Source organism: Trichosurus vulpecula, chromosome 4 (genome assembly GCF_011100635.1).
Source record: "Trichosurus vulpecula isolate mTriVul1 chromosome 4, mTriVul1.pri, whole genome shotgun sequence".
NCBI classification, from domain to species: Eukaryota; Metazoa; Chordata; class Mammalia; order Diprotodontia; family Phalangeridae; genus Trichosurus; species Trichosurus vulpecula.
In genome coordinates, this window is record NC_050576.1 from 146,493,232 (window position 1) to 146,514,199 (window position 20,968).

General features: G+C 35.2%; 1 protein-coding gene across 1 annotated transcript in view; it reads left to right on the plus strand.

Annotated features, from left to right (window-relative positions):
* The window catches only part of LYST (lysosomal trafficking regulator), a 172,078-nt gene that overhangs the window by 88,234 nt on the left and 62,876 nt on the right, over nucleotides 1-20,968 (plus strand). The window contains exons 23-30 of the mRNA XM_036757264.1: nucleotides 262-439; nucleotides 1,625-1,794; nucleotides 2,847-3,077; nucleotides 6,690-6,856; nucleotides 7,613-7,765; nucleotides 15,235-15,426; nucleotides 17,980-18,158; nucleotides 18,621-18,827. Of these exons, the coding sequence (XP_036613159.1) occupies nucleotides 262-439; nucleotides 1,625-1,794; nucleotides 2,847-3,077; nucleotides 6,690-6,856; nucleotides 7,613-7,765; nucleotides 15,235-15,426; nucleotides 17,980-18,158; nucleotides 18,621-18,827 (1,477 nt within the window). The remainder of the gene's footprint in view (nucleotides 1-261; nucleotides 440-1,624; nucleotides 1,795-2,846; nucleotides 3,078-6,689; nucleotides 6,857-7,612; nucleotides 7,766-15,234; nucleotides 15,427-17,979; nucleotides 18,159-18,620; nucleotides 18,828-20,968) is intronic.

The window sequence follows — 20,968 nt, forward strand, 5'->3', positions numbered from 1 at the left end:
CTCTTTAATGATATATAATATGTAATTCTATTTAACCACATGATTATTGAAGAGAAAATTCTTTGACCAGAGAAAACTTTTAAAGATAGTTATGTACCTTAAGTATCAGTGATGCTATTGACTAAACTTGTGAAAAAGTATTGTCAGGAAACTTGTTAAATGTTAGAGACTCTATTCAGTATTGTAGGAACACTAACACTGAATTCTGTGGTAAATATCTTTCTTACTGTGGAGATAATGCTTTCTCTTTCTCATTTTTAGTTCAACTGAGGACTGCCTGGTCCTTATATGTTGTGGATTATATGACCTCTTACGTGGAGTTCTTCTGATCCTGCCTGATATCATGCTTGAGCATGTGATGGACAAACTTATCCAAGCAGACACACTTATAGTTCTACTCAACCACCCATCACCTCCTATACAACAAGGAGTTATTAAAGTAGGAACAAATGTTACATGTGACTTTTAATTTAGAAAATATATGTAAATGAAATTGAATCTCAAATATGATTATAACTAAAGCTTAACTCAGTAGCAATAATGAACCAACCAAAAATAATAGTCTTCTGTTTTGCATTTTCATTCATTTGTAAGATCCATTTAGTTCTCAATATTCTAAGTTAGTGCAATATTTTGACAACAGATTTACACCTTTGGTTACTTTCAAATCATTTGCAATGTTTTGGGAAAAATAGGAATTTTGCAGATGGGATACTAAATTCACAGAATCAGATTTTGTAGAGTTAGAAAGAACTTGAGGGACTATCTAGTCCATTCCATATCCAAAGGGATCCCTACTATAAAAATGCCTGTTGAGTCCTCATCCATTCTTTGAAACAGTGTTGAAAAACAAAAAACAAACAGAACTTTCATATTTCTCAGCTTTTTGGAATAGGATTTGGTGACTCACTTCCAAAAAGTTTATTATATAATTTAAGGCCATTATCTGATTGTTTTCTTCTGAGATGAAGAATGGAAGTTCTGTTTATAGCTTTGCCTAACATCAAGCAGAGGCAAAAAGCTATTCCCCTAGGCATAGGAAAAAGTGCTAATTTTTCTGAGTCCTATAAAACTCTGTCATTAGAAGTAAATATTAATGGTAGCTTAGTTCAATTACAGTGTTTTAAGATACATAACAGTGTTTCAGATACATAACAAAATGAACATAAAGATCCTTTCACAGGATCACAAGTTTTATAAAGTTGGAAAGAACCTAAGGAGCCCTCTAGTCCCCACCCCATGTCCGAAAGGAATCCCCACTATAAAAATGTTTGTCAAGTCATCATCCGTTCTTTGAAACAGTGTTTAAAAACTATTATATTTCTCAGCTTTTAGAATAGGATTTGGTGACTCACTTCCAAAAATTTTATCAATAGTTTAAAGCAATGTCTGATTATTTTCTTCTGAAATAAAGAATAGAGATTTTATTCAATATTATATGAATACTTTGTTACTAATTCTGAATTCTAAAAATCATGGTAAATATCTTTCTTACTGTATTGATAATATTTTCTCTTTATTTAAGTTAATTTCTTTCTCTAATGAAGTTAATCAGAATAAACTGTAAATATATATTTTAATATGAGCATAATTGACTAAGTTGTCATAATCATTTTTTGCTTAGCTTCTGGCTGCATATTTTAGTAGAGCATCTAAGGAACAGAAAGATAAATTCTTGAAGAACCGTGGCTTTGCCTTGCTAGCCAATCAATTATATCTTCATCAGGGAACTCAGAAACTTTTGGAATGCTTCATGGAAATGTTCTTTGGCCGTCCCATTATCCTTGATGAGGAGTAAGTGTGCTTTTTTTCCTTGACAGTCTCTTGTTTTTAGATTTAACCTTAGGGAATTTAGGAAATAAGTTAAAAGGCAATCTTCAGATAAGTTAACTAGTTTTTGTGGGCGTGATGTGCTTTGAGAGGAAGTGTAGTGAAATGGCTAGAGCTGGAAGAGTTTCAGGTGCAGAGCTATTACTGATCTACATTGATAGAGTCAGTTCCCTCACCAGGTCTCTACACTAAGAAGTCACAGGTCCAGACCACCTTGCCAGATACATACTTTGATGATTTTTTAATGTACTGCTAATATTATTTCCTGTTCATTTTACCCATTAGTCAAAAAACGTATACTAGCTAGTCAGCAGACATTTATTAACCACATACTATGAAATGTGCTACATGCCAGGCAATTTTGAGAAAATGCTGGGCCTTAAGTCAGGAAGACCTGAGTTCAAATGTGGCCTCAGACACTATGTGAACCTGGGCAACCCACTGAACCTCTGTTTGCCCTAGTTTCCTCATCTATAAAATGGGAATAAAATAGGGTGGCTGGGTGGCATAGTGGATGGAGCACCAAGCCTGGAATCAGAAAGACTCTTCCTAAGTTCAGATCCAGCCTCAGATACTTCCTAGCTGAGTGACTCTGGGCAAGTCACTTAACCCTGTTTACCTCAGTTCCTCATCTATAAAATGAGCTGGAGAAGGAAATGGCCAACCACTACCAACCAGTATCTTTGCCAAGAAAGCCCCAAATGGGGTCATGAAGAGTTGAAACTGACAAAATAATAGCATCTGCTTCCCAAGGTTCTTGTGAGGATCAGATGAGATAATAATTGTAAAGAGATTAGCACTCACAGTGCCTGGCGCATAGGAAGCACTATATAAATGTTGGTGGTGATTGTTCTGCGTATCAATGCTGCTGCTTTAACATTAGATACAAAGTTGTCTTAGGTACTGGTGACAGATCCTTTAAAATAATGTAGTCATTAAAGTAGAGGGAATATCAGAAGTGTATTTTATACCTGATTCCTAACTACATGTTGTACATTATTTATTTTTTTAAATAGATTTGATTTTGAAGAAGTGAAAAACATGGAACTCTTTCAGAAATGGTGTATCATTCCAGTCCTTGGACTAATAGAGACCTCTCTCTGTGACAACATACTCTTACACAATTCTCTTTTTCTTCTTCTTCAAATTTTAAATTCTTGTTCTAAAGTGGCGGATATGTTGCTGGATAATGGCCTGTTATATGTATTATGTAATACCATTGCTGCCTTAAATGGACTAGAAACAAAGTAAGTATTTTATTAGTATATTTTAAGTTGTACCTTAATAAATTAGAAAGAAAAAAACTGAATTTGTATTTGGTCCTAGAAGTCATAGGGAGCCACTGGAGTTTATTGAGCAGGGAAGTGACATGGTTAGTCCTATTCCTTAGGAGGATCACTTTACATACTATGTGAAAGAGGAGTTAAAGAGAGGTGATACTGAAGGTATCCCAGCGACCACTGATAAAGTCCTTAGCTAGCGTGGTAGTCTTATGAGTTTTAATCAAGGGGATGGATACAAGGGATTTTGAAAAAGAGAAATCAGCCAGACTAAACAACTTAGTGACAAAACTGCATTGGAAGCATGGAATAAAGGGTTGAAAGTTCAGAGGGGGATAGGGAGGACCATGATAACTTTAATGGAAATATTGAAGTTCAGAAGACGGATGAATTTCAAGATTCCTTGAAAAATGTAATTACTGAGAGACTTTTGATCCTCTAATACTAAATATCAGATAAGGCATAAGGTAGGGAGATGTATGTTCATCAAAGCTAATTGCCAGTGTCAGGGATGGTACTCAATGCAAAATCCAAATGGAGTAGGAATTCCCTATAGATGGCTAATTCCTCCAAGTACTGCTATTTATAGATGACATTTTATTTATTTTATTAAGTGCTAGAACATTGAAAAGCCTCCTAAACCATACAACATAGTTTGTCCTAACAGTCTTCATGGGAAAAACTTAAGTGGATGAAAAATGTCTTATTATTATATGTAGCTATATAGATAGCCCATAGAGCTGGTTCATCAGTATATGTATCTTGCAAAAGCAGTGCACATGGATAGTGAATTGGCCTCAAAATTAAATAGAATGAGGATCATAGGTTTTAGAGCTGTCAGGGATGTAGTCCAACCCCTTTGTCAAATGGATGAAGAACTGAGGAACAGAGAGATGAGTGGATTGGATAACATTTGGGAAATTAATAACCCTGAGCTTCTCTCTAAAACAAAGTCTTGTCTTTTTAACGTCAGTATTCTTGCAGTCTTTGAATCTCAGTCTTTGAAAAATTAAAGCTGTAGGTCACTCAAAGGACAATGGAGAGAAGCATAGTGGGAATGAGTAGTCTGTAGCATGTTACCAATGAAGAATTGCATAAGAAAAGTGGCATAAAAGATAATATTCAAGATGTGTGACTGGAAAAGTTAATAATCCAGGAATGTAAGTGCTAGGGATAACCAGTGGATGGCCTGTGGTCTCTGCTGGTATTTACATGATTGCAAGAAATCTAGCAGATTACGAGCTTGTTGGTCAAACCTCTGTGTAAGATTTATGGGAATGCGTGGAACAGTATTGCATAGGTTGGGAAGGCATGAATGAGTGTGATATACACCATTAGAAGGTATAACTACTGCTACTGCCACAACTACTACTATGTGATCTGAGATCACAGATCCAATAAAATATTGAGAAACTAGTAAATTGAAAGAAGGATGACCAAGATAGTAAGGGAGCTTGAAACTATTGTATGATGATTCTTAAGAACCTAGAACATTTAAGTTTTAGATAAGCAAAAAATTAATGAGGAGCATGATCATTGTCTTTCAAAATTTGAAGCATTCTAGTGTAATTGATAACTCAAATCTCTATAGTGTTTAAAGCTTATAGGTTACTTTCCTCACAACCACCCTTCTAGACATGTGTAGTACAAGAATTATCTTCACCTTTTAAATGAATCTGAAGCTCAGAGGGCTTAAATGGCTGTCCATACAATTCGCACGTCTTAAGATTAAAATCCAGGTTTCCAGACATGAAGTCCAGCATTCTTTATATGCTGCCATGCTCTCTGTCAGCATGGGATTAGCATTTGACCTTGTCTGCTTGGCCTCAGATGATAGAATTAGGACCAGTGAATGAATGTGTGGGGAGATGGATTTCAGCTCAGCATAGGAAAGAAATTGGTAAGAACAAATCAAAAAGGGATTGGCTGCCCCATGGCACCGGGGATTTATCTTAGAGGTCATTGTCTGACCCCATCATTTTATAGATAAGGAAACTAAAGCTCCAAGGAGTTGTCACTTGTCAGGTGTGCCACAGGGTGGTAGAGCTGGGATCATGGCCAAGGGCTTGTCCGACTGTGTCCAGTGCTCCAGCTGTTCCATCACAGCTCAATGCGACTGTTTTCTTCATGTCAAATGATCCTATGTAGGTAGAGAAATGGAGAAGAAAAGGAGGAAAAAGAGAGCAAAGTTGACAAAAGAAAAACAAAAAACAAAAACATCTCAGAGAGGTGAAGTCATGTGCCCACGGTCACCCAGTTAGGTGGTGATGCCTAAGGCTTAGGCATTGAGTCTTTCTGGGAAGAGTATTTCAATTTAAAACTTAGACCTGGAGCTAGTTTTACTTTTTGATGCTTCTAACATCATCCTAGTTTACATTTTGTACAGTATTTTAAGGCATGCAAAATACCTTTTCAGTCAGAATGCTTTTAATAGCATAAGATATTAGTGAGAGGCAGATTGGCAGAGGAGACATTGAACTAGCTTCACTCAGAAAGACTTGAGCTCCACTTCTTCCTCTTGACACACACCTGTGGCTGTGTGAGCATGTGTGAGTCTTAATCTCAGTGTCCCCAGGCAACTCTCCAAGACTCTTAAGTTGCAGAGAAGGTCCTGATGCATATTGGTGGAGGGAGATCTTCTCAGGTAGCTGATGAAATCACAGGCCACACACACACATAGACATTTTAGTAAATAAAATTCCATGTTGGGACTTAAAAAGTTTCATTCATATTCTTGAGGTGAAGAATGGAGAATGCCCATATGGGCTCTGTAGGCAACATGAGAACTCACTCTGATTTTGGACTTTCTTTGAATTAACACAGGAATGGTGGGATTGGAGAACAATTTCTGGGATGCCACTAGGCTAATTTTGGGGATACCTTGGGGAACTTAAAATCTTTTTTTTAAGTAAATCATGCTGAGTAGAAGTCTATGAATAGTACTGTATTAATTGACCCCCAAACATTTACCACTTCTTTTCCTAGCTTTTTTTTTTCTTTTAAAGCATAATGAAAGGAAAATGAGGTAGGCTAAAAATAATATTGGAGCAGCTAAGTGTTGTAATGGATAGAGCAAGGCCAGGTCTGGAGTCAGGAAGATTCCTCTTCCTGAGTTCAAATCTGGTCTCAGACACTTACTAGCTGTGTGACTCTAGGAAAGTCAGTAACTCTGTTTGCCTCAGTTACCTCATTTATAAAATGAACTGAAGAAGGAAGTGGCGAACCACTGCAGTGTGTTTGCCAAGAAAACTCCAAATGAGGTCCCAAAGAGTCAAACACAACTGAAACAGCTGAACAACAGCAACGACAAAAAAATCCTATCATACTTGAGAAATGATTGTCTGAAGATTCGAGCTGGGTTGGTGGTGTGGGAGAGGCTGCAGCTGCTGTGTCACTTGAGTTTGGGGGTTCTGAGTTATAGTAGAGGTAAAGCCAAATGGGTGCCCATTAAGTCTGAATGCGGGGGTGGGGGGGCAGGCCCGAACTTGATCTTATGGACAAGGTAGATTGTTACCATTAATGAAAGGTATTCTTTTAAAAAAATTTCTGACCCTTTTTGTTGGGGTTTTTGTTTTTTAGCATTCCTTTGAATGACTACAAATTACTTGTTTGTGAAATACAACAACTTCTGGTAGCTGTTACAATTCATGCTTGCAGTTCTTCAGGTTCACAATACTTTAGGGTCATTGAAGATCTTATTGTACTGCTTGGATATGTTCAAAGCAGCAAAAACAAACGGACGCGAAGTAAGACTTAAATTTTACAAGAGTTATTCAGCATAATTGTTGAAAATGAGATTTTAGTGTGTAATCTTTTAAGTTCCTTTTTGGATCTAAGTTTACTAAGGTTAATTTTACAATTACGTTAATTAGTTTTTGTAATGGGGCCTTTATCAGGCAAAAATAAGAGTACCTGTGGCAACTTAGAGGTATGTTAACATATCAGTGAAAATAAAACTGTAAACTTCCCTTACAGATCTGGAATTTAAATTCTTAGGTTTACTGCAGAAGATTTGATGCTTTCATTTTCCTTTAATGCCTTTTTTTGGAGGAGAATAGAGGTTAGGGCAACAGACCTGTGATTTAATTTCTTCATAATATTAAATGACAGAGAAAATAAAAATTCAAAAATCAGCCATTTGTTCATTTAAAATTATTTCTGTAATTATAAGATGTCCTTTACTGCAACATGTTTACACAAAAAAGCAGTTTGTTTTATAGGCTACCTTTTTTGCAGCTAATAATTTTCTTATAATTTATTTTTGAAATTTGGTCTTAGCCTAAAAGTTACTTTCAGCAGAAATTTTTTGTTCACGAATGTCCAAAAATATTTTCACCTTAAATTTCACATTTTAATTTCAAAAATTATATATGCTAAAAGCTGAGTGGCACTTTCTGATGTTGCCTAGAAATAAATTTGATTCAGTAAGACTAAATTATTAACTATATAGCTTAAATATTTCATAGAAAGAACAATTCTTATTTATTTTTATTTGTTCTCAGATATGGCCATTGCACTACAATTCAGAGTTCTTCAGGCAGCTATTGAATTTATAAGGACGACTGCAAACCAGGATACTCAAAACATGACAAATTCATTCCAGTTTCCTTCTATTCCTCATCATGCAATATTTCAAAAGCGAAAAAGTATTGCTGGTGAGTAATGAAATGAAGATGTTCTGAACATTATAAATGGAAAAGATAGCTTTATTTTCCCTTTAATGACACCATTTACATTTTTTTCCAGATTTGATGGTTAAGGAGGTAGATGGTCACTAAAATATTTAGAAATTTAAACTTTATAAATTTTAAGAATACTTCTTTTTCCTAATGTTAGTTATTTGGGGGTATGTTTTTTTTAACATTGCAGATCTCAATGTCAAATCATAGTTACAATCTAAGTAACTTCTGAATGTGCTACACATTAGTAAATATTGCTAGATTTCCCTGACTTCATAAAATTCTAAGGCTGAATATGACCTTGTTCTGAAAATTATAAAACATATCTCCAAACACAAAGACTGCACAAGCTTAATTGACATATTAATATAATCATTCACTGTAGTCCAGAGATTTGTTTATGTTTAGCCTGAATTTATTTTTTTCCATGTAATACATACTGCCCTTGTCAGTAAACAAAACTTTAAAAGCCATGTAAAAATCGCATTCTTACATCAAAAAAATGTTCATTTATATTCTGGGCCACCAACATTTTAGTCACTTCCACATCTACATCCTATTATCTCCCATGGCACTTCAAAACTTTTGTTTTCATTGATGTGAGGATTTCTGTATCTATGAACAATCCCTAAAATGCTTATGCCTCTACAAGTTGTTATAAATTTTAATTACTTGTTAATCAACTTTCTGGTGATGATTACTCAGAATTTAGCCAGAATGACTATGGAATGACAGACATACCTACTGGGTTAAAACCTACCATCTTGGTTGGACCTCCCTGGAGCTTTACATTCTGTTGACATAGGTTTTAAGATCCTAGCGCTACCCTCCATCCCACTATAAAATATGAAAGTAGAACATTACTGGAGTGTTACATATTCTTTGCTCCTAACTACCCTCTCACATTATAGTACTTTCCTCCAGTAGAACATTGTTAATTTATTCAGCCAGGCACAACATATCTCCCTACAGTCCTAGCAGCCATTGGGTTTTGGGAACTCACATTAATGTGTCTTCCTGCCAAGTGAGGGCTGCTTTGGTAGAATTTACCTTTCTACTTATATGGAAAGAGAATGAGTATTTTTAAAATTAGACTCTTAGCAAGCTTTGCTGATTCTTCATCATATTAATCGGTTTTATTCTTCTTTATTGCCACAACAAAATGTCTAGTCTAGCTTTTGTTTGAACCAGTGTAATCATGCCCTTGACATCTTTACTCTCTCCCCTCTATAATTTTCACACACACAGCAGCAAGAATTTTTTCTAAAAATATATAATCATATTCATAATCATAATCATATTCACATTGTCTGAGCTCTGCAATGGGCCCCCACATGTTTTTTGAATGATATTAAACTTGAACATGGACTTTGACTCTTTTCATCAGTAGCCTCACACTTATATAATACTTCCTGCCTACTACTACATTTAGGTTTGTTCTCTTTAGTCTATCCAAATAAATTTAATTGCTTCTTCGTTAATTTTCTGTTATACCTCCTAACCATTATACAGTCCATTTCTTCTTTCTTTAGTCCTTTTCGCATTTTTTTTTGGTCCTTAAAATTTTAGTCTTGCTCTTCATTAACTCTTGCATTAATTCTTCACTTTAGCTGTTCCTAACCCTTCCCTTCCGTTCTATGGTCATTTCTAGCCTCTTGATTACAGAAAATTTTTGTGTTGCCATATAATTGTAGTTGGTTACATCATTTATTTTTATATCCTCCTAGGAATGGTCACATGGAAGTGATACTGAAGGGGTTTTTTTTTTTTGGAGAATAAGGAGAAGGGGTGATGAAATAATTTAAAATCAGCTGATGAAAGGACTTATTTACTGTTTTATTTTTTAAAAAGTAAATTGCATTTTCTGTCTTAGCATTTTATTTATAACCATGTGGTTTAAATTAAATGTCAAAGGAATGACCTTCTTTGATTGTCCAACCTTGGTTTACTGCCACTACCTGCTGCTTTTGTTCCTATTTGCGTGCTACTGTATGGAGCTAGAATAAATGTTAAAATCCTGCTTCCTGGATCCACTACAAATTTTTGTTAAATAATCTCAAGTGGGCCCTCACTCCAGCAAGGCAATAGTCCTTTTATACCTCCTTAATTGATTTTCTGTCTCATTAACCAAAGCAACTATTCCAGATTTTTTCTTTTCTCCTCAAGTCTTCCACAGCACCCACTCTATCAGCTGAAGACATTGCTGCATGTTTCACTAAAATGAAGGCATTTGCTGAGAGCTCCCTCTTCTCCCTTTCTCCTCATCTGACTGGATTCAAAGCCCTTCATCTACTATCTCTTTTTTCCCCATGTCACAAAAAGAAAAGGGCCCTTAATCCTGCCGAGAGAAACCATTCGAGTACACCTTTGATCTTATTCCATTCAGTTTTCTCCCGAAGATTCCTCCCTTTTATCATCTCCACTCTCTCACTAATCAACAATCTCTTGTCTACTATATGTTTCCCTAATTCCTAAAAAAACACCCACATTTCCCTCATCCTTAAAACAAACCTCACTTGATCCAGTCATCCCCACTAAGCAGTGTCCTATTCCTCTTTTCACCTGTGTGGTTAAACTCCTTGAGAAAGACTCCCTTAATAGATGCCTCAATGTTTTCTCCTCTCTCTTCTAAACTCTCTGTAGTTTATCTCTGACCTCATCATCCAAATGAAACTTCTCTCTCCAAAGTTACCAACGATCTCTTAATTGCCAGATATAATAATAGGCTTTGCTCAATTCTCATCTTTCTTGACATATCTGTAACCTTTGACACTGTCCATCACGTTTTCCTTGTAGTCTCTCCTCTCTGCATTTTGCTGACATGTTTTTTTCTTGGTTCTTCTCTTGCCTGTTTGATCACTCCTCAGCCTCTTGCTTGATTTTCATCCAGGTCACATCCATTAGCCATGGTTGTATGTCATAAGTCTGTCCTTTACCTTCTCTTTTTGCACTAATAGTTGGGGGTACTGGGAAAGAACTTTTGGAAAAGTGGGGCTTGAGTTGAGTTTTGAAGGAAGCTAAAGAAACCAAAAGATAGAAGGTGAGGAGCCAGAGCTTTCCAGGCATGCGAGACACAGTGAAAAGGCACAAAGGTAGAAGGGCTACGATTTTGTTGATGGAACTACTAGTAGGCGAGGGGAGTTAGATCAAAGCCAATATGCTAGGGAGTAAAGTGCAAGAAGAAGCTGAATTACAAAGAGCTTATTAGACCTTGAAGGTCAAAGGAAGCCACCAGAGTTCTTTAAGTGGGACTGGAAGGGAATGAGAGGTCAGACTTACCCTTAAGAAAAATCACCATAGCAGCTGAATGGAGAAGAGATTGGAATGGGTAGGAAGTTGTGAGTCAGCTAGTTGGAAGGCTATTGCAGTAGTCTGGGGCAGAAGTGATGAGGACTAACAAGGCTCTGTAACTGTAGAAAGGGAGTGTATATGAGAGACGTTGTGAAGATAGAAATGAAAAAAATCTGGTAACAAATTATATATGAGGGGTTGAGGATAATACCAAGGTTGTAAGCCTGGGTGACTGGAAGAATGATGGCACTCCTGACAATAATAAAGAAACTGAGGATAGGGATGGTTTGGGGACTAAAGATGAATTTTGTTTTCAGCTTGCAAATTTTTTTTTTTGAGCTGCATATGGGACATCCAGTCTGAGGTATCCAAGAGGCAGTTAGCTATATATGTTTGGAGAGAGAGAGAAAGAGATAGAGAAGGGCTGGATATATAGGTCTCAGAATCATCTGCAATAAATATAATTAAAACTGTGGAAGCTGATGAAATCACCAAGTGAGATGGAGCAAGAAGAGAAGAGGGCCCAGGACAAAGCCTTGGCATTCATCCACATTTAGGGCCTGTGACATGTAAGGAGGTCTAGCACAGGAAACTGAGAGGTATGGTCAGATAGGTAGGAGATTAAACCAGGAGAGGGTGCTGTGACCAAGCCCCAGTGAGGAGAGACTATCCAATAGGGAAAGGTCATTAACAGTGTCAGACTCTGCAGACAAGTCAAGATGAAGGAGGACTGAGAAAAGGCCATTAGATTTGGCCTTTGAGAGAACATTTCATTTGAATGATGAGGTCAGAAGCCAGAAGGTTTAGAAGAGAGGGAGAAGAGAAGTGGAGGTACTTATCATAGAAGGTTGCCAAAGTGATTTTCCTGAAGTGCAGTTCTGATCATATCTCAATAAAATGTAAAAACTCTGTTCTGACTAAAGTAGAAAGTCCTCTTTGGCTTTTAAAACCATTTACAACTTATCCCCAACCTACCTTATGCACCATTTCCTTTTCTACATTCTGTTCTAGACAGACTGGCTCTCTTGCTGCTCTTCCTTATATACCACGTGACATCTGTGTCCTTGGCATTGGCTATCCACTATTCCTGCCTTATGGCTATTTGTAAGACTCCCTTGTTTCTTTCAAAACTCAGTTCAAGCACCACACTCTACAGGAATCCTTTCAGGTTCCTCCCAGCTGCTAGTGTGTCACTTCCCCTTGACTACCTTGTATTTTCTTTATGCTTATGTGCATTTTTTTTCTTCCCTGGTAAAATGTAAGCTACTTGAAGGCAAGGACTGTTTCACTTTTACCTTTGTATACTTACCACTTGGCAAAGTGTATGGAACATAATATGTCCTTAATAAATATTTGCTGAATAATTAATAAGATCCTGTTTCATAATGCAGTAGGATGAGGTTCATTGCCATATTTTAAATTATCTTCTTGATAATGACTACTTGGCAGATCTGATTAGATGATCATTGCTTGACTTCATGATGAAGACTTCATACTGGGAGTAGGAGAAGGGTCAGCCCTGCTATTTTCTTATTTGCTTATTGTTCACATTCATTTTGTCTTTAATTCCTGATATGTTTGCTAAGATATTTTTAAACTTCTTGTCCATTTTGTGAGGGTTAATTTAGTTAAAACTAGATAATGTAATCCATAAATTCATGTAATCCACAGGTAAACTGTAATTCATCATGAAACTATGGAAGTGAATGAATAAAAGAGCAAATCATTTTCAACCCATATTATAGATTTCCCACTCTTCCTTCAGAATATTTCACATGCATTAAGTGACATGTGAGCATGTGACAACCAGTAACCATCTGAATATTAAATATTAATAATTTTTAGATGACTATAAATGCATATAGAAGTTCTAACATTTTCTTCTTGCATTCTAGTGGACCATCTTACACATCCCCTTGGGTACACACCCTACTTTGAAGACCACTATTAGAGACAATAAAACAATACTGTTTAAGTATCATTGGCCTTGGTCTGTTAGAAATGCAGGTATTCCTTTTATGTAAACTCATTGTGTATAATTTCTTAGGGAACTGTTTTATATAAGTAGGAGCTTAAGGAATTTCCAAAAAAATTACGGATTTTGTTTATTTTGAGTTCCAAATTCTCTCTTTTTCTCAAGTCCCTCCCTCACCTGTTGAGAAGGCAAACAGTATAATACCCATTATACCTATGAAGTCATGCAAAACATTTCCATATTAGCCATGTTAAAAAAAAAAGTAAGAAAAATAGACAAAAAATATACTTCAGCACTCAAAGCCCATCAGTTCTCTCCCTGAACATGGATAGCATTTTTTAATCATGAATCCTTTGAAATTGTCGTAGATCATTGTATTGATCAGGGTAGCTAAGTCTTCCACAGGTGATCATCTTTACAATTTTGATCTTTTTGTGTACAATGTTTTCCTGGTTCTATTCATTTCACTCTGCATCAGTTCATGTAAGTCTTCACAGGTTTTTCTGAAATTAAGGAATTTTTAAGCTGGAGTATATAATGCAAGACAGTATCTAGTGTCAAAATGTGTAATAGAAGTCCCATTCTTTTTTTTTACCATTGAAAATTTGATGTAAATGAGTATATTCAGATTGAGTTTGGCAAAGAGTATGGATAACTTTGAGAGAGATTCCATTGGGAACAGGGTTAGAATGGACTGATGCTGTGGTGAAGATGATGCATTATGTATTGATATGCTAAGACCATCTCTAATATTCTTAATAATTTTAAAGTTATAAGTGAAGCACTTCATTCTAATGGAAGGATAGGAGAGGCCCCTATGGAAACTAGTATATTCAGCAAAAGGATCTCAATCTGGAATTCTTAACCTTTTTTGTATCCCTTTTGCAGTCTGATAAAGTCTATGGACCCCTTTTCAGAATAATGTTTGCTGCCTACACCCATATTTGAAGGCCATTCTAAAATTTCAGTTAGAGGTTAGTAAAAATAAAGATGTAATTTTTTCCCCATCCAGTTTCTGAAATCTATCCATAGATCTCTTAAGAACTCCTAGATTAACCAGAAATTCAGACAGGTTGGAACTAGGTTAAAAGGTAGTACTTACTACCTAAGGGAAGTGTTTGGTTCCTATAACAAGTGGTGATCCTTAGAACAAACAGGTTGGCCCCTCAGAGTACAGCCAGTGATGGATTTTTCATACATTAATTCCTCAAGGATAAGGGAACATATGTAATATGTATTACATGTGTAATATATGTATTAGACACATGTGATGTGATATGTATTATAAAATGATACATGTATAATCTTTAAGATATTTATGAAAATTGATTTTTTTTTAAAAAATCATTTAAAACAAAGGTTCAATTGCAATGAAAGATTCCATTATTCCTCATCTACCAAGACGTCATTTTAGTTCTTATGGTCAACTTCCAATGCCCTTCTCCTTGAATTTGTTAAATCAAGAATCAACCTCTCAGTTTTCTACTGGATCTACTTCATGTGCATTTCCTACAGAAACAGGTGCAGTAATAGTGGCTATTCCTACCTATTCAAATTGAGAAAACATTTCTCCAGAAATTATCTATGATATTGAATAAATGATGCATGTATTCAAAATAATTTTGATTACAGATCACTGGGGTTGTAATCATTTTCCTGGTCTCTTCCATGTCACTGATTTCTACTTTATGTCACTAAATATTGTGCAAGAAAAATCCTTTATTGGTAATTATTATGTTATGATTAGAACACAGAATAGTTGCAAATCTGTTGATAAAAGTGAATATGAGGAAGTGAAACAGTGATGTTGTGCAACTTTTTTATTACCCTATTCAGCCATAGTTATGTTGACTTAACTTTCACTTTTCAAAAGAATCAAACCTTGCAAACCACTCTGCTCTGCAGATTTAAAACTGCATTTCTACTTAAAATAGTTTTTTATAGAACTTTTAAGTTTAAAGTACTGTTACACTTCTTCAAATGGGGGAAAGAACTACTTTCTCTAAATCACTTTCTTTATAGTGTTTAAATAAACCACACATTAACTAAGCCTTTTTTTTTTGGTTCTGGTGTTACTGTTTTTAAAAAGTTGCAACAAAAGTGGTTTTCTTGCTAAAAGCCTTACATGTTTCCTTTCTTACCAACATTAGCATTTTTTCTTTTTCTTTTATGCATGAAGGTCCCCGAAAATCTTCTCTTCTTCAGTCTGAATCTCTTCTGATGAAAATGCGTTCAGTAGCAAGTGATGAGCTCAATATGATGATGCAACGGAGAATGAGCCAAGAAAATCCTATTCGGGCCTCTGAAATGGAGCTCACCCAGAGACTGCAGAGGCTTACTGTGTTGGCAGTTAACAGGCTCATTTATCAAGGTAGCTGCACAATATAACAATCAAGAGTGATTCAGTACAGTTTTAGATGTTTATACAGTGTAGCTATTTTAGTTTCTTTTTTTCTAAACTATTAACGGAACAGCCAAATTTAAGGTACATCTTTTTGTGCTCCCATCACTGGCAGAATTTATGTATTCAGCAAGCATCTACTATCTACCACACACTATGCTAAGGCAGTGGGGATTCAAAGACAAAAATAAACATTCTCCTGGGGAGAATATTACCTTAGATGAATAATGATACTAATAACAATGTGCTGTTTCTTATATACATGACGATGGAAGCAAAGTATAATATTCCCTCCTTATTCAGGGGTTAGACTTCTGCTACTTCAGCTATTTAAAACACAACTATAAACCTCAAAGTAATAGAAAAAGACCCGTGAGCAACAAGAAAAATAGCTGCAAAGTCCGAATGACTCTCAGGGCCACTTTAAAACTAAGGTTGTAGAGTTTGCAAGTTTAATTATCACTGAAAAACTTCAGTTCTGCTTCAGGTCCTAGTGGATAGTGTGTTAGAATCAATAATGTTGAGCCAGTCTATACCAGCTTGTGAGAACTGATTGTTAAATTTTCAGTGTGAGCATTTATATGTCAGAAACTGACAAACACTACAAATCAGGGTTTGACTTAACTGGTTTGTGGATTGTCTAGATTTAAGAAAGTGATGGAAAAAAATGTTAATGATGCAGGTTAAACTTGAAAATCTGTTATGCAGATTTTAGATAAGTATGTGTATATATACAGATATACGTGTGTATGTATGTATACACACACACACACACACACACATATTTTTTTTCTGGTGTTAAACATTTACCAGGCCCTCCCTGATTAGAAGCAGACCTACCACAGTGACAGCCAACATTGAGTGTAAAACAAAAGCAAAACTAACTGGAAATGCATAATCATGAGGACTTTTTCATGTAGTACCAAACTATCCCATGTCTCAGGGATGCTCACTGGGAAAATTACTTAATTTCTCTTGATTGAAGGGCTCAAGTAGAACTAATGCTCCCAGACAACAGTGGAATAAGATTCTGTTGTCTTGTCATTAGAAATTAAGTTGATCTCCAAGATCCCTTCCTGTTCTAAATTCTGTGGTGCTGTTTTCATAATGTTGACCATATGTCATCATGGATCTAAGCTTTTACTTATCTGGAAAATAAACTCATATACTCTCTATTCCTCAAAAATACCAAACAAATGAAATATCATTGTAAATCAGATCAAGACTATCAGTATCTATTGTTTAGTTGACAAGGACACATTCAAAAAATAATTGAAATTCCTATTATTTTGATACTTGTTCAGCAGAATTAATATGTATATAAGAATACTAGATGAATTCCTGAAAAGTTATTGATAAATAGTATTTTAAGAAATTTGAATCATGTTAAAGGCTGTAGGATTTCTTTAATCCATCAACAAGCATTTATTGAGCATTTACTATGTGTCAGGTGCTGGGATAAGTGCTAAAACTCTTAAAAGATTCCTGCAATGAAATCTTTTGTAGGATGAAGGTTCTTCTTTGACACAAATGATCATTCTTTAGTTTATCTGTTTCATAAGTTGAAACTTTCCTACATAGACTTTTTTTTTAAAAGCAAAGCGGAGTTCTATATAGGAAATGAATAAAAGAGTCCAAAGGCAATAACTGTCATACATAAGTGCTATAGAATATTGTGGTGTTCATAACCCTAAAATACTCAGTTAAGCCAATATCTGTTGAATTTATATTATGTGAAAGGCACTATATTTAGATGCTTCAAAGAAATATAAAAATGAGTTCCTGCCCTCAATAGCCTCCATTCTAGTAGGGAACATAAAATAAATATACAGGACTCTATATTACAACAGGTACTGCTTAAGATAGAGGCCCAAATGAGAGGTCACATCTGGATATTTGTTCAGTTTGTGAGATTTTAGAGAATTGTTCTCCAGTAAAGCATGCTCTGAACCATGCTCCTTGCTCAGATTTTTCAGAATTGTAAACTGCTTCTTAAACTGGAAGGAAAAAGAATTTTATGTATTTTAGCATCTTGATTTTATAGTTCCCTTACAAATAATTCACTAGCAAACCTTACTTTGTGGAGTTTTATTATAAACAATTATAATTTACATTGGGGTAATTAGTTTGTTTAAAAGTAGACCTTTTGTCATTCATAGCATTACTTAATTTGATATTGCTTTTGAAATCAATATACATTTAAAGAAACTTATCAAGTACCCTATGTATAGTCTGTGAGTCTGAATTATACTATAATCATATGAATTCAACCATCGCAGTATTTAGCATATTTGAATAATTTTAATTATATTTTAAATCAGAATTCTGTCTTAAATAAAATTTTTACTTAATATGGTTTTAGATGAAACCGTTTCTAATCATTTAACTTCATAGAAATACTATGTTAAGTGAATTTATAATCCTACTGGAATGTTTAGTGGTAGTACTAGATCCCATTAACATAGATTTGGTGTCAATGACTTAATTTTTGTTTTCTCTTTATGCTTATTTTTCTATTAAAAGAATTTAGTCCAGATTTTATTGATATTCTGAGTACACCAGGGACCACAACTCAAGGCAGAACCTCAAATTCTGAGGCTGGAATTTCTGAAGAGGAAAGTCAACATGAACACCTTTCCAATTTGAACCCATTTCAGAAAGAAATGTTAATGACTATGGTAGAAGGAATGAGAATAGCACTTGTAAGTAATTATATGGAAGGTTTCCATTAATTCTTAAGGAATGGAGGTTTTTATCTTTCTCTGTAATGTTTTCAGAACCTATTTCTTTTGGGATTCTCTTCCATTATGCCTTCTAATTCTGAGATTGCTTAGATATAAAAGTAATAGAGTACCTTAGATAGTTTCCATGCTTATTTACTCTTCTCTGAAAGAATGGTCTTTATACATTAATGATTGCTAAGTCTGTACCTAGGGAATCATTTTCCTGTATTGTAGTTGAGTGAGGCCAGCAGAGTTTGAAATAGCTGGTCACTAATATTAGTATGATACTTACACTCCTCCTCCTTTTTTACTTTGCTTTTGAAAGTAGTTAGAGCTATCACAGAAAACTGTTCTTAGACCTCTTTTTAATGTTAGTGATAGGAATGAGCTGTTATTGTCCAAGGTAACTCACTGGCAAATTCATTCTTCTCTCGATTGAAGGGCTCAAGTAGAACCAATGCTTCCAGACAACAGTGGAATAAGATTCTGTTGTCTTGTAAAGAAACCTTCCGCATGCAGCTTGGGAGACTCTTGGTACATATATTATCACCAACCCGCCCTCCCCAAGAGAGGAAGCAAGCTTTTGAAATAATGCATCAACCAAATCATCAGGAAATACTTCGAGACTGCCTCAGCCCTTCTTTACAAGTAAGCATCTCAGTATTTAACATTCAGATAAAAGAGTTATTAGCACATAAAAAATCTCACGGATAGATTACTGAAACCAAACTACATTGACTAATATAGTGAATGGCCATTTTTTAAAAGAAATAAAGATCTGAGCTTGAATCTTGCCTCACATGCTTGCTAGCTGTATCAATCTGGACAAGCCATGTCACTTCTCTCAGTTTTGGTTTCCTGCTCTATAACAGGGGGATAATAATAGCACCTATTTCATAAGGTCATTCATTGTGAGATCAAATGAGGAGATATGTGTAAAATACACTAACTTTAAAGCCTTGTGTAAATATTAACTAGTTTTATAATTATCATAATCATAATTTTTAAAGTTTAGTTTTTAAGGTTGTAGATATCCTAATTTATGTAGTAGGTTTAAAAACCATGTCTATATTTTTAGTAAAAGAATATTATTAACTAATGTCAATGATAATGTACTAGGCAACACTGCCTTTGTACACATTTCCCAGCCCCTTCTTCCTATGCCTAATCTACTAGATTTGAAAACTTTTAAATACCAGATCTGAAGTCTGTGAGAATTTATAAGCTTTTCAGTTTTAGTATATGTTAGCCAAGTAAACCTTGCTAAAAAGTTCAAGCACCATTATATATAACTGACATTAGCATTAAATTTGTGGCATATGAAATAGATTTTTATTGAATGTGCTCCTGAATATAGCCCAAAGTAGAATGAATTTTAAGCTTAGACATTTTAGTGGATATCTTTTTTACAGTTGCCTAGAACTAGGCCATACTTCAAAAGGCATAAAAAAAGCCTGAGCATAGAAACATATTACTATCCTATGATCCATATTAAAAGCCACAAATTAGTAATAATAGTAGTAGCAGCAGTAGTACTAACAATAGTTGTAACAGTAGTAGTTATGGGGGTGGTAGTAGTAGTAATAGTGGTGGAGGTGATAGTGGTAGTAGTAGTGGTTATTGTAAAGGTCGTAATAACAATAACATTGATAATAACAATAATAATAAATTTATGTTTATAGCTCTTTAAGTTTTTGAAATTTTTCTTATAAAGTAGAAAATCATTGACAAACATGAACATTTTTATGTTTAAAGAAAGCCAATAAGAGATTGCATATAAGTCACATTTATTAAATATGCCTCTTTAGAATGTAAGCTGATTGAGAGGAGAGACTCCTTTTTAAAAGAAAAAATTCCTAAAGATTTAGGACAGGGCTTGGCATACAGTATAAAAATCTTATTGATTGTTTTTATAAGATCTATATTTAATTTACAACTGCCTTCTCTTCTGTGTATTTCTAAAAATGTTTCATTGCTGTTCTTTTTTCTTCCTTTGTTTTTGCATTACTATCACTCTTCCTCCTCTCTCCTTCGGCAAGGGGGAGTGGCACAGTGGTTAAAGTGCTGGGCCTGAAATTAGGAACACCTGAGTTCAAATGTGGCCTCAGCTACCCTGAGCAAGTTTCCTTATTTGCGAAATGGGGATCATTAGCCCTGATCTTACAGGGTTGTGAAAATAAAATGAGAAAATATTCGTAGAGTACTTAACAGTGCCTGGCACATAGTTGGCATTTAATAAACATTTGTTCTCCTCTTTTCACTCTGCTGTCCAAATCTCTTTTCCTACCCTTCCCCACCCCCTTGGCAAATAAAAACTCTCCCTGGTAATAAGACAGTCCAGTTCGTGTTGTACTGGTCATATTATAGTCAGTCACTTTTCAAGCAGGAAGTTGAAGGGAGTTTCAACATCACGCTTCCAGAGTCTTAAATGATCACTACATTGGTCAGAGTTCTCAAGTCCACCCAACTTGTTTTCTGTTACCTTATTGTAGTCACTTTATAAATACAGGTTGACTGGTTCTTGTCACTTTGTCATTTCATACATCTTGCTAGGTTTCTCTGAATCCATACCTTCTGTGATTTCTTCTGGTACAGTAACATTCCATTTCATTCCTATGCCATAGTTTGCTCAGCTGCTCCCCAGCTAATGGGCAACTACTTTGTTTCCAGTTGTTTGCTGCTCAACAGAAAATTGTGCTATGAGCACTTTCCTTTTATCCTTGATACCTTCGGTGATATGTGCTTAGTAGTGGTATAACTTGGTCAGAGGGTGTGCACAATTGAGTGAC